The sequence below is a fragment of the Tupaia chinensis genome, unplaced genomic scaffold, assembly GCF_000334495.1.
Source record: "Tupaia chinensis unplaced genomic scaffold, TupChi_1.0 Scaffold000272_1, whole genome shotgun sequence".
In the NCBI taxonomy this organism is placed as follows: Eukaryota; Metazoa; Chordata; class Mammalia; order Scandentia; family Tupaiidae; genus Tupaia; species Tupaia belangeri.
In genome coordinates, this window is record NW_006159754.1 from 6,227,440 (window position 1) to 6,244,200 (window position 16,761).

General features: G+C 40.7%; 1 protein-coding gene across 1 annotated transcript in view; it reads right to left on the reverse strand.

The window, feature by feature from the left end:
* The window catches only part of PLCH1 (phospholipase C eta 1), a 236,993-nt gene that overhangs the window by 85,208 nt on the left and 135,024 nt on the right, over positions 1–16,761 (reverse strand). Inside the window, exons 3-4 of the mRNA XM_027772378.1 lie at positions 9,645–9,791; positions 6,426–6,669 (exon numbers count right to left, since the gene is read on the reverse strand). Coding sequence (XP_027628179.1) covers positions 6,426–6,669; positions 9,645–9,791 — 391 coding nt within the window. The remainder of the gene's footprint in view (positions 1–6,425; positions 6,670–9,644; positions 9,792–16,761) is intronic.

Consider the following 16,761-nt stretch of genomic DNA (forward strand, 5'->3'; position numbering starts at 1 on the left):
CTTCTTACATGATTCTAATTATGCTTGTTGAGTATACCTTAAAAACAGCTAGAAAAAGTCTTCCTTCTAGAGTTAATAGAGTTAAATAGAGGTGGTATTCAGATGGTAAACACCTAGTTTCACATTTTGTTCCCTTTATAATATTTTTAAATAACCAGCCCAGCTCTTTCAAGTGCAATTTTTTTCTCTTAGAGTTCAGTCAGGACCTCATTATACGTGACACCTAGAAGTTAAAGGGAGTCCCAGACTTAAGAGAAAAATAACTGAAAAATCAAAAGGGTAAAGATTTGGGACAATCAAAAGTACCCTAACCTCATGTGTTCCTATTTTCGGGGCACACAGGGTACACTCTATGAGCTCTAATTTGTTTTACTGAGGACAACGCTTCATAAAATATTGGGGCCAAGTTCAAAGAAGTGGTTAAATGAGTCCAATGACAGCAAAATTTTCATCCTTCTATTCTTTTGTTCTTTACCAAAGCCTCTCAATGACTCCTTCAAAGAAAGAGGACAGCCAAACTCTAAGTATGAATATTTCTGCAGACATAAATCCTTCAGGACAGGCCTGTTAGGAGACAAGGGGCGAGTATGGCAGAAATAGAGGGAGTCAGACCGAGAAATATACTGTCCTAATTCTACTGTTGGCCTGTCCTGTGACAGTGGATCATTCATGTCACCTCTTAGAGCCTCTGTTTCTTTACCTACAATGTTAGGGAGCACAACCACATAACCTTGAAATCCCTTCCTACTCTAAGACTCTTGTGAAAGGAGAAACCATTGTTTCTAGTAATGATACATATAGTGTACAGTTGCAGGTAAAAGTATTGTGATATCTTAAAGATGTTATTCATAATTAAAATATGAGTGCCCACAAGAGCCCTTGATGAATCATTCATAGCTATGTACATGATCATTTTGAGAAGAGAAACAGTCATGCTGCAGAGGAAAACTGGGAGAGTGGAATAGAATGGAAAGTAATAGTCTAGTATTTTCCATCAAGAAACGAAAGGAGAGTGCTAGGAATTGAACGGTATTATTTAGTGCAGGGATGGGCAAGCTTCTTCTGCGAAAGGCCTGACGGTAAACATCTTAGGCTTCGCAGACCACTTGCCCTACATTGCAACTATTCCACTCTACTATTATCACATACAATCACAGCATAAATGAACAAGTGTGGTTGTATGCTAAAAATACTTTATTTATAACAGTGAAATTCGACTTTTGAGTAATTTTTATATGTCAAAAAATGTTATTTTTTCTAAACCCCTTCTTATGGGGTCAGCAGGTGGTGTGGTGGTTAAGGCACTGGGCTCTCATATAACCTACCATAGTTCAAGTCCTGAACCTGGCAGCTTAAAGATAATGTTGGACATATGAGCATGCAAAATCCCAAGAGGAGGGGCTGGCAGGCGGCGCCGTAGTTGAAGGTGCTAGACTCCCACATGGCCAACCGTGGTTCAAGACCTGAATCTGGTGGCTTGCTTTCTCACTTTCTCTCTCTCTCTCTCTCTCTGTCTGTCTAATCAAACTGGAAAGTAACAATAATAAATGAAGTTAAATGAAATAAGTATTTTTTTTTTAAATCCCAAGAGGAGCATGGAGGAGAAGGGACTGTGGCATGGCCATCCACTCTGGGGGATGATTTCTCATTTTCTATCTTTCTCCATGGAGCACACAGCAAGAATCTAAAAAAAAAAAAAAAAAAAAAAAAAAGAGAGAGAGAGAGAGAGAAATGAATAAATAAATCCCCTTTTCAGTTCAAAAGTCTACAAAAATATTGGGTGGTCGGAAAAGTCATGACATGTTTTTCTGATGACCTAGTAGATAATGGGTTAGACTTGCCCTGTCATGTGAGGGAAGGAAATAAAGTTCTAATTCACGACACGCCTAAGGGACTGCCTAAACTCTAAACTCTTCTAGAGGTAACAATTTCTTACATGGAGTCTAGAGATAAATGGGTAAATATGGAGGAGAATGCTTCGATGAAGAAAAGTTCTGAGGCTAGGTGCCAGCACCATCTCTGCAGGATGAGACTGCTGAGATTCCAGACTTTAATCTGTGGGGTCATCAGAAAAGTCATGACACATTTTTACATAGAAATCATAGAAATATATATCATGACCTTTGTGGTGGCTCATTATAATAGAATTACCTCTCTTAGCAATAACAATAGCTATTATTCATCAGGTTCTTATGTGCCGGGCAGAGTTCTCAAGACTTTCTGTGCATCAACTCATTTGATCGTCACTTAACTCCATAGGAATACACTATCATTATCATCATTATCAAGTTACGGGTAAAGAGTCTGAGACAAAAGAGTGTACATAATCACCCACAGTTACAGTACATGGCAGAGGGTGAGCTGGACCCCAAACAGTACAGCACCAGAATTTGAGCCCTTAACCATGACATTACTGCATACTCCTTCTAGTAGGTCTGAGTACTGCATCTATCACCACTCAATAATCTGCAGAAATAAGTCAGTTCACACTTTAGACTGGATGGATTTTCATGATGGCTATTTAAGTTTTATTATACTCATTATTCATTCATAGCTGAAATTTTCAGCTCCAAGTGAAATCTATTAATGAGCATCCCAAATCTGTTCTCTCTTGTTAATATACTGGGTCATCAGCAAAGTGATGACGCATTTTTGCATAGAAAAACGTAGAGGACTATGTCGTGACTTTTCCGACGACACAATAATGAAGGTATGTCCAGTCAAGGACGCCATACTGTTAATGAGATATTACCCAAGCCCTATCAAATTCAGACAAATCTGTATGAGAATGGTTCTGTGATTCAACTGATAGCTTCCTCTATTTTTTTTTTAACTGCAGGCTCCTCTTCACTAACTATTCATTGGTTCTTTTTTCCTTTCTTTTCTACACTCTCGCAAATACAAACTGCTTCTATGTTTCTTATAAAATGGTTCTTCTATACAGTTCTAGGGGATTCTTGTTTCCAGATAACATATTTACAGAATATGAAGTCACTAAGGATATGAAAACTTTCAAGGCCATTAAACATAGACAAGCATCAGGTTCAAAAACCTATTGACCAACATAGCAAAAAGAGGCTCAATTTATGCCCATCTCTCACTAGTCTATGTCAAGCATTATGACAGAAACTTACACAAGTGACTAAAGGCTTTAGAATGGACACCTTGTGAATGTGTCCTTGTTAACTGGATAAGAACAGCACTTCTGTAATTGATCATCATCCCTACAGTCACTGCCCTGTCTTCTTTCTTGGTAAAAACAACCTCAATTTTGATAAAGTTTCCAACAGTCATGTGCTTTAATGGTGGGTGGAACTGCAAGACAGACAGTGAATCCTGGCCTTAATACAACTGTCATCAAAATAGAGTCCTGGGGCCATCACAAACATGAGGTTCACCCCCTTGCCTTTTTAATTACATATCTGTTTAAGACTGAGTCCTTTTCATGTGTTACAACCAAAATATGTTATGAAAGACTGAATCCAGAAGCAAATTAAAAGAATTCATGCGTTCTTTTAAATCAGTCGTTAAAGAGACTTGCAAAACTGTGAGGCAATAAAAAAGTACTTCAAAATATTTGGGGAAATATACAATTAAAATATGAGATTATTTTGGTGCAAACAAACGTTTGATGTTTGATGTCCATACATAGTTTTTTTCATAATATACATTTTCAATGAATTTTTTTTTTCAATAAATTGCCAGAAGTTGCAAGAGACATAAAGAGAGGGAAAACAAACATTGCAATGGGCATGATCATACTATAATTCCTTCTCCTCCATTTTTCCATCCTGTTGGGATTTGGGACATGTATGCCCATGCACTGAGTGTCTTTCAAGCCACTGGAGCTGGGATTCAAACCAGAGTAGGCCATGTGGTATCTAGCCTCCTTCAGCACTAGACCACAGGGCTAGCCCTTCATAAACTTTCTGAAGATCCTTATATAACTCTTCTAATTTGTTTTGCTTTGAAAGTTTTTTATTAAAATATTATGTTAATAGAGCTTATTATGTTTTAAATGAATTAATAATTTTTTTAAATTCTCATTTAATCTTTAATGTGATAAATATCAATAGAACTCACATAACAAACGCTCTTTGGAGTCTTCACTTTTTAAGAGTGCAAAAAAAGAGTACTGAGAACCATTCTAATCGGGTCAATTTATTTCTCTTACAAGAGATTGGCTTAGGAATGGTTTTGCAATAGTAATTCCAGCCAGTGATAAGATGTCATCTTTTGGGGGAGCTTCTGGCAAGCATTTCTTTGTTCTTAACAAAGAGTTATGAGAAGAATCTTTTCAGAGACTAAACAAGCCTAAACAAAAACAAGGAGCCTGAAGGAAGCCCCTCTGACACAGATAAAAACCCTTCACCTCAGTTCTTCACAACCCATTTTCCAGGAACCGCTCCCTGTTAAGGGGCTGTTTCTCTACTTATCATCCCCTTCTGGGTCCACATCTCTAATTCTTCACCACCTATACACAAGAATCCATGTCTCACTGTGAGTGCTAGGCCAACCCCCTACACCCTCGCATTCCCTGCTGAGAATGACCAACATGCTGAGAATGACAGAACCTGAGTCCTTGGTGACAGCATTGAGCCACTGAATTAACCAGTCTTGGAACTGCCCCAGCTCAGACCTCTCATTTGTGATAAAATAAATATCCTTTATCACTTAAGGCACTATTAGTATGGTTTCTGTCCTTGGCACCTGAAAGCATGCTTACTGGTTCAGTATTTTTACTTATTTGCCTTTTTGCCAAATGTTAAAGAGTTAAGAACCAAACTAGCAGATTAAAGCACAGAAAGTTGGTTCCTATAAGTCTGTACTTTGTTCATTTATGAATCCCAGTTGCATTTCTCTGCATGCTGTGAATATTGATGAAAACATCATGGTTCATCAAGCAGACCTTCAGACTGTCAAGATCTTTTCATGGGCTGACTATTTCCATTCTGCTCTAACAACACCCTGGCTAAGGGGTTAGAGCTGGTGCAGCACAATTTATCACCATCTCTGGGAAAGGGGGCTAAAAAATTAGGCCATATGTTTCAATGACACTAAGGAAGTACTACTTTTCCCTGTGTGGAAGGGGGCATATATTTTAAGGTCACTCAGAACATAAAGAAGGGAACCAAAGCATCAACTAGCCTAACTTCTCACTTTATAGGTAGGGATATAGATAGGAAAATTGAGGCCAGAAAGGCCATGCCACATACCCAGCTCTATCCTAGCAGAAAAGATGCCGCCAGACCAAGCACATAAATTGCTTATCTTATCACCACTCAGGATCACAAGAATGGATTCAGTTACAGAGACTTACAGGGGACCAGCACATGGCATAATGATTTCATGGACTCCCATGTAGTCAACCGTGGTTCGAGTCCTGGACTCAGTAACTTAAACTCACAATGGGTGCACGTGCACGTGTTTCCAAATTCCCAAGAAGAGAAGGGATTGCAATGTGGCCATCCCCCCTGCGGGGGTTATTTCTCTTTTTCTGTCTCTCTGTCTCTACAGTGTGGTGCCCTGTAACAAAAAAAAAGAAGGAATGAGACTCACATTCTACTTTCTTGAGCATTTTAGAAAGAGTAAAGGTTATTAAGTAAATAATGACTTCCCCTTGAGTATCCAACAGTTCAGTTTTCAAACTTTAAGTTAAAGAGAGCGATAAAGCAGAAAGAAGCTTAGCAATTGGTACATAATTTGAACTCAAAAAGAATTTATTGGGACCATCAGGAGGCATGGTGGTTAAAGGTGCTAGACTCCCACATGGCTGACTATGGTTCAAGTTCCAGACCCGGTGACTTGCTTTCTAACTTTCCCTCTCACTCTCTGTCTTTCTCTGGTCAAATTTTAAAAATAAATAAATATGAGACCAGCAGATGGCATAATGGTTACATCACTGGACTCCCACATAATCAACTGTGGTCCAAGCCTCAGACCTGGCAGCTTAAAATTCACACCAGGTGCATGTGTATGCATGCCCAAAATTCTGAGAGGACACTGGAGGAGAAGAGATTGCGGCGTGACCATCCCCCCTGGGGGGTGATTTCTCACTTTCTGTCTCTCTGTCTCTGTCTCCCCAGTGAGTACACATGCCCTATAGCAAAAACATCTCTCTATGTGCACCTCATCTCTCAAAGGAAACCTCACCCTGAATTTGGAGACCTCTCAGACTGTGGAGCCAAATCCAGTCTCTTCAGAAGGATTCTGGTCCTGAATTTACATGAGCTTAAGTTTGTGTATTATGTACTCACGCATTTGGGGTGACAGTGAGAAGAGGAAACAAGAATACTAAGGGTAGAAAAAAAAAAAAAACACAAAGGAAAATGGCTTTCAGCTTTGAAATTAGGAGAACAAAACAAAGAATAACCTAAACCTCACTTCATACACACAACTCAAAAGTCAGGTGCAAGGAAGGATATTGATCATGGGTCCTCTGCCTTTTGGCAAGGGAATCTTCATCACTGATGCCGGCCATCAGGTACTTGAGGCCTGTGATCCAGGTGCGAGCCTCCTCGGGGTTGGAGGTGATGAGGTCCAGGGATTCCATGTGGTTGCCATGGTAGATGGTGAAGCAGCAGCTGGGGTCGAAGTTCCCCTCGGCTTGTCTGTGGAATATTTCAGACTGCCGACCCTCAGTGACTTTGTAAATGGAGTCGATAAGTACTGTGAGAGAAGTCAGGTATACACATGGAGATATTTACTTACAAAGACTAAGAAACAAGAGAAACTAAATCATTTTCAATATTTAAAAAAGTAGAAAAAAATTTACTGTCTGCGAGTCATGGGTTGAAGTCCAAATGTGAAACACAGGCCCTACTGTTTCCTTAGGAAACTTCTCCGCCTGACGCTGTACCTTCCTGAGCAGTCTTGACCGTGTCCTGCCAAGGCAGGGCTTCAGAATATGTTGAAATTTAAATTTACAAGATAACTAAGCCCATCAGGATGAGAAGACTGGTAGAAAGGGTGACTAATGACTATGTCAAACATATACTTTATTCTAGGGGACTTCAAAAGGTCATGAAAAAAATGGAATTAAAGTACAAGTTTGCAGTGTACAAAAATAAAAATCTAAAATCCATGCAGTTTTTTCCATAAGATATATTTTTCATGAACTTTCTGAAGACCTCGTATGCCTCGAGGGAAAAATACAAAGACCTTGAGCCAACCCAGGTGTTTTGCAATACGCAGAAAAACAGGGCTTGAAAATGGAAAGAGAAAAATTTACTGGCAACTGAATAGCATGGCTACCTGTGATTGGCAGTCAGAGTCAACGCTATTATGAATGGGGGACAAGGATTGAAGAAGCAGAGCAAAACAAGGAGGAAGGAACCCCAAAGGAAAGGGCAGAAAGACAGAGAGACACAAGGTCTACCCCAGGAATGCTAACTGGGCCGTCTATGCTGGGCTGCAAACTCAAGAAGGAGAATAATGAGAGATGAAAGTGTGAAGGTAGACACAGGCTAGCCTACGGAAAGGCTGGAATAACAGAGATTAGCATTGTTTAGACAGTGGAGCAATCCTGAAGGCTTGGATTGGAGAAGCACTGGGAACGGAGAGAGTCACACTAAAACATTCCCGTTTCCTTATTTATGTTTGGGCATGAATTAGAAGTGCTGCGTATCCCATTGATTGCCCATATACCATCTAGTCCTCTTTTCTGCTTTGATGGCACAGTTCTGCTCTTCTTGTACCAGCTCATTCCCCACGTGACTCCTCAAATTCTGGCACATCTCAGCCTCTGCAGTAGCCCTCTTCGGTTTCTTACAAATGATTTAGGTTTGGCTATGCAAGCAGTTCCAAGAACACAGACATGGGGCATTCTGCCTCAGGAAAGAGTCTAGAAAGGGGTTTCTCCTAAGAACTGTAAGAGAAGTCTCTTTCTGCCTTTTTCACTGCTATATCAGGTTGTGAGGCCCAGAACCACTGAGACCAGTTGCTAGTGCTTTGATTGCAATGCCAGCAAGAGACAGAACCAAAAGCATCATAGTGGGACAGAACAATGCGAGACTAAACATCTCTCCCAGCTAGGGCCTGCCTATTGAGTTTCTTATTAGGTGGTGTCATAAGTATGACTCTATTAGGTGACATCTCTGACTGATTAAAATAAAAATAAAGGTAAAACAGAGGAAACCAGCAAAATGGAGATTGGTGGGAACCAACAGTTAGCGTAATGGCTATGTTGCTGGACTCCCACGTAGTCGACCGCGGTTCGTGTCCCGGACCCGGTGGCTTAAAACTCACGCCAGGCGCATGTGCGTTTGTGCCCAAGATCCCGAGAGGAGAATGGAGGAGAAGAGATTGCGGCGTGACCATCCCCCCTGGGGGGTGATTTCTCGCTTTCTGTCTCTATGTCTCTCTCTGTCTGTCTGGTGAGCGCGTGTGCCCTATAGCAAAAATCTCTTCAAAACAAAAAAAAATTTTTTTTAAATGGAGATTGGTTAGGAGACTTTTCAATAGGCCACCAGGGTGGACCATGCTCTTGGTCGACCAGACCCTGAGTCAACAAGGTATCATGGAAACAAGGGAGCAGATGAGAGAGGTGTTACAAGGGACTCGATGAGGTCTTGGAGTAAGTGCAGAAAGGGGCTGTGATGGTGAGTTAAGTATCAGCTTGACTGGGCTAAGGGATACCCAGGGAGCTGGCAAAGTACTCTTTCTGGGTACAGTCTGGGAGGGTGTTTCCAGAAGAAGCTGGAATTTGAATCAGTGGGTGGATTAAGGAAGATTTGCCCTCACTTTGTGTGAACAGGCACCATCCATCAGAGGGTCCAGATTCAACAGAAGGCAGAGAACAAGAAAATCCGCCCTCTTGCTCAGTTCTGGAGCTGAGATACCACTGTCCCCTGCCCTGGGGACGTCAGAACTCTAGGTTCTCTAGCCTTTGGACTTGCATCAATATCCCCTCAACTTACCCTCCAGTTTCTCAGCCTTGGGCCTTGGACTAACAGTTACATCCTCGACTACCCTGATTCTGAGGCTTTGGGACTTGGACTGAGCCATGCTACTGGCTTCCCTGGTTCTCCAGCCTGCAGACAGCCTATCATGGGACTTCTCAACCTCTGTGTACCCATGAGCCAATTCCTCTAATAACTCCCCTCTCGTATATATCTGCCTGCCCACCTGTCTGCTGCCTCTCTGTTACTATATCGCTTCTATTTCTCCAGCAACCTTGACTGATACAGTGTAAGCATGAGAAGCTTTAACTAGGAGTCAGATCGAAACTATTTCATTTGATATCATGAAGACCATGTTGTTAAATCATTAATTAGCTCATTGTGTTCTGAATACGGCCATACACTTTAAGGCCTATTGGAGTTATGATGTCCTTCATCTTTTATAGGAAAATAAAAGTGTCATAAAATCTTATATCCCAACTTAAAAAAAAAAAAAAAAAAAAAAGAAGAAGAAGAAGAGAAAAGAAAAGAAAAATCCTCCAACACACAGGGAAAATAATAGCATTAGTAGCATTCATGGACAAGAAAATTTTTATGGTTTTAAATTCCCCCCAAAATGGTCATCACTTATTCTGTCTCCTAATAACCATAAACAACTGCTAAATTGACAAAAAATATATCTCTCCAATATAACCCATGTGTTACTGTGACAAGCCAAGCAAAGAATTCAAAGGTCGGTTTTACTTTTCGCCTTCTCACTCTTCCTGGAAGGTCGCCATCGGAGGCGGGTCCGGTGCTCATCCAGGTAAAAGAGCCGGACGAGCCCTTTGGTCCCACGCTTCAGTTTGATCATCTGTGTCCCGGACTGCATTACACTCATGCATCTTTCAACTGCAAGAGAGATTAGAACACATTCAACTCTTACACAAGGCATGTGCACACAGTGACCATACCTCACAGTCAAACAAAACTTCTGATTCACCCCCAGACAGTCCAAGTTCCAGAAGGCAAATTTTATAGAGGTAGCCTAAAAAGAAAGTTGTTAAGGAACTGATTCATCAAGCTTAAGGCAGTAAAAAGCCTCACTGGCAGAAATAAAAGTCTACTTCCAGGTAAATAAAGCATTCTTGCTACTCAGAGATATCTTTTGTGCTGTTTTTTGGTATGGGACTGATGACCATTTGATATGTTCTTAAAGCAAGTTGCTAGACGTGTTAAAATCATGTGAGTTTTTATATAACCAGTTGTAAAACCATCTTAGAATGATGCTTTAAAATGCCTTCAACAGAGGGACCAGCAAATGGTGTAGTGGTTACATTGCTGGATTCCCACATAGTTGACCCACATTTGGAGTCCCCAGACCCAGCAACTTAAACTCATGCCCAGTGCATGTGTGTGGATGCCCAAAATCCCAAGAGGAGAATGAAAGAGAAGGAATTGTAGTGTGACTAGCACCTCTGCCCCTGGAGGGGTGACTTCTCACTTTCTGTCTCTCTGTCTCTCTGACTAAGACATTATTGTTATCGTTTTATTGTTATTGAAATCTTTAAGAAGAAATGCCAAGTCAGAAATAAAGACAAAAATATTGTGGGAAGTCATAGAAAAGGAAAATACAGCAGATTGTGATGAGAACAGTAATAAAAGCATCAGTGAAGACCTGAGACAGCAAAGGGTAGGAATAAGATCAGAGAAAAAGGAAAAGATGGGGCTTCGTTTTTGAGAGAGTGACTCAAAGGACTGTTGACAGTATATATGATTTCATGGGCCAGATAAGACTAGGCTGTGCAAGGATTTGGGAAATTGGTATATTAAGATTTTGATCCACTGGCAATGACAGATCCACCAGATATTTCCACATAAAGGATTAGCTAGATTTTATATATATATATATATATATATAAATAACTCAGGAAAATGTCTCTTTGGGAACAGAGGATAAACGTTTGAACCAGAGTGGAGAACTGAAAAACTAATGGCAAGAACTGCCTATATATCAACACAGTGTCCTCTGCTTTTCTTTCCCTTTCCCACCTCCTTTCCTTCTCCCTGAAATGGCATTGCTATGGCCATAACATGTCAACATCTTAACAGGAAAAACACACAGATAAAAATTGGAATCAAGACCAGTAGTAGCCCAGCAGTATTGTGACTGGTCCACATGGGGAAGGTCCTGGGTTCACATCCCAGGACCTCCCTGAACACACCGTACACAAGCATGTCCCTGATCTAGGCTGGGTCTAGGGGTGGACAGAAGCATACAGACCTTGTTGGGTGTGTCTGCCTCTTTCTCACCATAGAAGAAAGAAAGGAAGAAGCTGATGGGAAAAAAGTAGAATTCCTTACTTGATCTAAAAGTTACCACTTAGCGGGACCAGCAGATGGCATAATTGTTATGTCTCTGGACTTCCATGTAGTCAACTATCGTTCAAGTCCTGGACCCAATGGCTTAAACTCATGCCTAGTGCATGCATGTGTGTGCCCAAAATCCTGAGAGGAGAATGGAGAAGGGATGGCAGCATGACCATCCCCCGCCCCCCCCGGGGGGGTAGAGGGGGTGTAATTTCTCACTTTCTCTCTGGCAAGCGCATGCACCCTATAGCAAAAATTTCTCAAAAAATAAAAATAAAATAAGTAAAATTACCACTTTGCAAGCATTGTTCAGAAACCCTAAATATTCAGAAAGTGAAATTGAACTCCTCAGTGAGGGAGTTCATTTATATAACATATTAAATATTTATTAGCTTCACATTCTTCCCACCGAGTCAGTCCTGGTTATCCCATGGGCTAAGAGTCTAACATCGACCGTTGCAGTGAGCTAACATACATTGCAATGTACTTGGCAGAGTCAGGGTCTGAAATAATGTCTTACTTAAATTGTTTGTGTAGTTACTCGGTGTTTTCTCCCTGACTGCTCCCTATCACGTAGAAAAGCATTTGGGGAGAGTCAAATTGAAAAGCCAAGTCCAGTGAAATCTTGAGAGTCATCTAGGCTACTTCTCCTCCCCTCAAACCTAAGAACAGACTATTATTTGTAGTCTAAATCTACAAGAGAAAACTTATCCATCATTTTTTTAAAACTCACTCCAACAGGTAAAAATTACCAATGATGGAGAAAAAATATTCTTTCGGTCTTATCAACCATCACTTTTGTATGGATATAAATTAATTTCGTCATGTTCTGCCTCTAGTAGAGACAGTGAGCAGCAAAACTACCCCCTATAAAAATCATTCTCCTCCTACGCTCTATCGGTAGATCCATAAAAAAGGATCAGAGTGGCTTCACCACAGGTAAGCCAGGGAAGCGGTGGTTACAATGGCATAGCCTCATCGCACACATTTCCGGTGCTGAAGGATCTGTCAAGAAAGTCTGCAACTCAGAGCACAAATTCAGGCAGCTGCCAATGTGTCCACAATCCCTCAGATTCTAAATTCTCCTTTACAGAAGCCTTAATATTTTTTAAAAAACAAGCTTATTTGGACACAGGACAGCAACACTCCAGAAAGAACATTAAGGGAGGAATGCGTACCAGCCCATCACAGAACACACACGCCCTTTCTGTCTGCTGTGCTCCAGATCTTCACATGTGCACAGTTTTGTTGGACTGGTTGAAATTGTGATATTTACGACATTTGGCACTCTGCCTTTTCATTTGTATTATAAACAGCTTTCCATGTTTCTACACAGTCTTAATAATGATCATTTTAATAACTGCTTAACAGAGTGGCATAAATATTTAAAGAGCACAACAGATGACTGGAGGACTATATTGCTAACTTTATTACATAATTGGAGTTTTAAAACACTTAACAGAGTCTGCAAAATGAAAGGCATAATAGTGTGATCTGCAAGGTGCATTAGAATTCAACTCTTTAAAAGAATTAAATCATCTTTTATGCCACGATCAGTTTAAAATGAGTAAATTTCCTTTGAGGGTTATTAGTTCACTAAATCCCATAAGCAAAAGATGCTATAAAAAGAACACACTTGGGAACCAGCAGTTAGCGTAATGGCTATGTCGCTGGACTCCCACGTAGTCGACCGCGGTTCGTGTCCCGGACCCGGTGGCTTAAAACTCACGCCGGGCGCGTGTGCGTGCGTGCCCAAGATCCCGAGAGGAGAATGGAGGAGAAGGGATTGCGGCGTGACCATCCCCCCTGGGGGGTGATTTCTCGCTTTCTGTCTCTATGTCTCTCTCTGTCTGTCTGGCGAGCGCACGCGCCCTACAGTGAAAATCTCTCCAAAAAAAAAAAATCTATAGTATAACACACTTTTTCTTTCTTTTGAGAGGTTTTTGCTATAGGGCACGTGCACTCACCAGAAAGACAAAGAGAGGTAGAAAGTGAGAAATCACTCCCCCAGGGGGGATGGCCACGCTGCAATCCCTTCTCCATTCTCCTCTCGGGATCTTGGGCAAGCATGCACACGCACTCAGTGTGAGTTTAAGTGACCAGGTCCAGGACTTGAACCGCAGTCGACTACATGAAGTCCAGCAACATAGCCATTATGCCTACTGCTGGTCCCAAAAGAATACACTTTTTATATACATGAATATGTGAGACTAGAAATGTGAGTCCGGAGAAAAGGGCAGCAAGGGGACCTTGGGCGTGGCCAGGTGTCAGGACCTGGGTGGAGGTCCACCATCCACTCTCAAGAGTGGGAGTTGGGGCTAAGCTAGGAGTTTGAAACCACAGTGAAAACAACCCAAGAAAAATGCAATGAAGCAGTCAAACTTATGAAGCTGTTCAATAATGTAGAAGTGATTACATAGTGGGCTTGGAGGTCACCCTTCAAAAAACGTCACTGGGGGGGGGGCGCAGCAGTTATGGCACTGGACTCCCACATGGCGAGCCACGGTTTGAGTCTCAGACCTGATAGCTTGCTTTCTCAATGTCCCTTTCTCTCTCTCTTTCTAGTAAAATTTTAAAATAAATAAAAGAATATAAATAATTCTTTTAAAAAAAGAAGAAGAAGATCACCCTAACTGCCCATCGAGGCTATGGCCAAAAATGGGCTACATTAGAGATCACCAGACAAGATTCTTTTTCAAGAAGCAAAAACTTTCACTGTCCCTTTCCATCTGGCGGCAGCCATCGGGTAAGTCAAGGTAGGTGCAAAGAAGTCCATTCAGGAGCTATGGAGGAAGAAGCAGTCCAATGTGATGAACTTTCTTCTGAGGGGTAGCTGCTGGCAGTACCACCAGCTCTCTGCACTCCATAGGGCTCCCACCTCACCCAGATAAAGCAAGGTACAGGCTAAGTAAGCTTATGTCATACACAGGATTCATGTGTGTCATGGAGGCCGCAACACCCAGCTCCCAAGGATACAACCTATGGCCAGCCTATCCATCATAGTGTTAACCAGCAGAAGTTTGTGCGAAGCCTCCAGTCTGTTGCAACAGAGTGAGTTGGATGCCCCTGTAGGGCTCTTAGAGTCATGAATTCTTACTGGGATGGCAAAGATTCTATATACAAGTCTATAGGTAAATTGATAATTACAAAAAAAAACAAGTTAAATTGGGTAAAATAATGACTAATATTGAATCAGTGAGTTAAAAATTGGGGGGAAGAAAAGCAACAGTATCCTAGCAAGCCCAGAATGTTGGAATCACTGTATCCCTTTCCCATCCATCCTGGCTTGTCTTTACCACCCACAACCTCTTCCCATGGGATATCTTAAAAAACCTAACAAAGCATTGGATGGGTAGAGAGGAATTATGTTGACAAGGTCTTCCTGTTTGACTCATGACTCCAGTCAGATTAGTTCCTCTGGATTGTCATCAGCATTTCAGGATTACTGCACTAAAACCTTTCTTAAAACGGAGCAAAAAATGTGAGAAGCCAAAATCAAAGCCACGATTCAGGGCAAAGTCCATCATAAGTAAAAGTGATAAACTTGATGATAAGGGTAAGAGAATTGGACCACAAAGAGATCTTCCAAGTATTCAGAGAAAGAAATGAATCCTCAATTAGATAAAATAATAATAATAATAATAATAATAATAATAATAATAATAATTAGAATGATCACTGTCATGCCGGCACATGTCAGAAGGTGGTTTAAATGGAAAAGATTACAAAAAAGGCTTTGTATCCTGGACCAAATGTGGAAGCAGCCATAAATAGATATTGCAGAGTAATCCACCATAAAAGACAGTGGCTTGGTCTTTGTAGGGCAAGACAAATTATAAACTTGTTGGAGCTAGAGAAACAGATGGACAGAGAACATTTTATGAAACAATATTTGCTGAGAGAGAAGACTGGCAAGAATTAGAAAGCAGTGAGCTTCTGAAGCACTTCAAGGAGTGTGGTCATTTCCCAACAGAGACACAAATTGAGTGTGCTTAGAATCTGGTCCACACAGATAACCAAGAAAAATGCTCTGAACAAATCAAAAAGTTCAGTGCAATTGAAATGTTATTTACACTCTATCCTCCTCAAGGTGCCCAGGGCCATAATAACGCACGACTCAGCCAACTTGGCTGGGACCCATAATAAATGAGAATGAAGGCTATAAATACATAGTGAATGGACATCCAACACTCAAAAGAGCGAACATCCAAATTGTTGGGAAGTCAGTGAGCAAACCCATAAGAGAAAGGAAAATGAGCCAATTTTATAGCTTACAAGAAGCTGATAATATTTTCACCACAATGTTGTAGTAGTTGAATCTATCTACCTAAGAGAAAAATGGACATTAGCTGTGGGTTAATTCTGCATCAACAGGAGAAAGGACAAATATCTCTGTGTATACACAGGACTTTGACAAGTCTATACTTTCTAAATATCTTTGAACAAACATCATTCTTTGACTCTTCTTCATTAAAAAAAATCTGCTTGAAGTGGAAAAAAAATACACTTCTGATTCAAAGTACATAACAGAAAGGATATATCATTTAGAGGGACATTCCTAAGAATGTCTACTAAGTTACATAACATCAACCAGAAAACCATTTTGAACGTGCATAATCGAAGTAATAATCAATTTTGGAGATGATTAATATGGGTATTCCCCTGATTTGATCACTATACATTATATATGCTTTGAAAAATCACATGCTATCCCACAAAGATGTACTATTATTATACATGAGTTAGAATTTACAGTAAAAATTGTACTTAAAAAATATGATGTCTAAAAGGGTTTAATTCATTAAGCCACATTTGAATCGGAGGTAATCACATTGGAATGTCATACACACTGCTTGATGCTGACTTTTTTTAACAACTTTACTGCAACGTAAGTTATATGTAATAAAATCGGCTTTAAGTGTGTAATCCAATTACGTTAGTCTATTTACAGAGTTGAGTGACAATTTAACTTCAGAACATTTTCCCAGGCCCATTTGCAGTCACTCCTCAGTCTCACCCGCAGTCCAAGGCTAACCTACTTTCCGTCTCCATGGATGAGACTTTCCTAGCTATTTCCTATAAAAGAAAGCATGTGATAGGTAGTCTTTTGGGCTGGCTTCTTCTGGTTAGCATGTTTTCAAGGTTTCTATGATAACTGTGCCATTTCGTGTCTTCTTTGCCTTCCTCTAATTCCACCACATTACATTAAACCTTCCATTGAAACTCAGTGCCAGCAGGTGGCATGGTGGTTAAGGGTGCTGGACTCCACATAGCCAACCATGGCTCAAGTCCCAGATCTGGTGGTTTGCTTCCTCACTTTCTCTCTCTCTCTCTCTCTCTCCCTCTCTCTCTCTCTCTTTCTCTCTCTCCCCCTCCCCCTCTCCCCCAGTCAAATTAAAATAAATAAATAATGTTAAAGAAAGTGATTCCTAAAAAAAAAGAGAAAGAAATAGAGTAAAATACAATACTGAATAGGAGACTGAATGAGGAAATAATATATACATACATATAG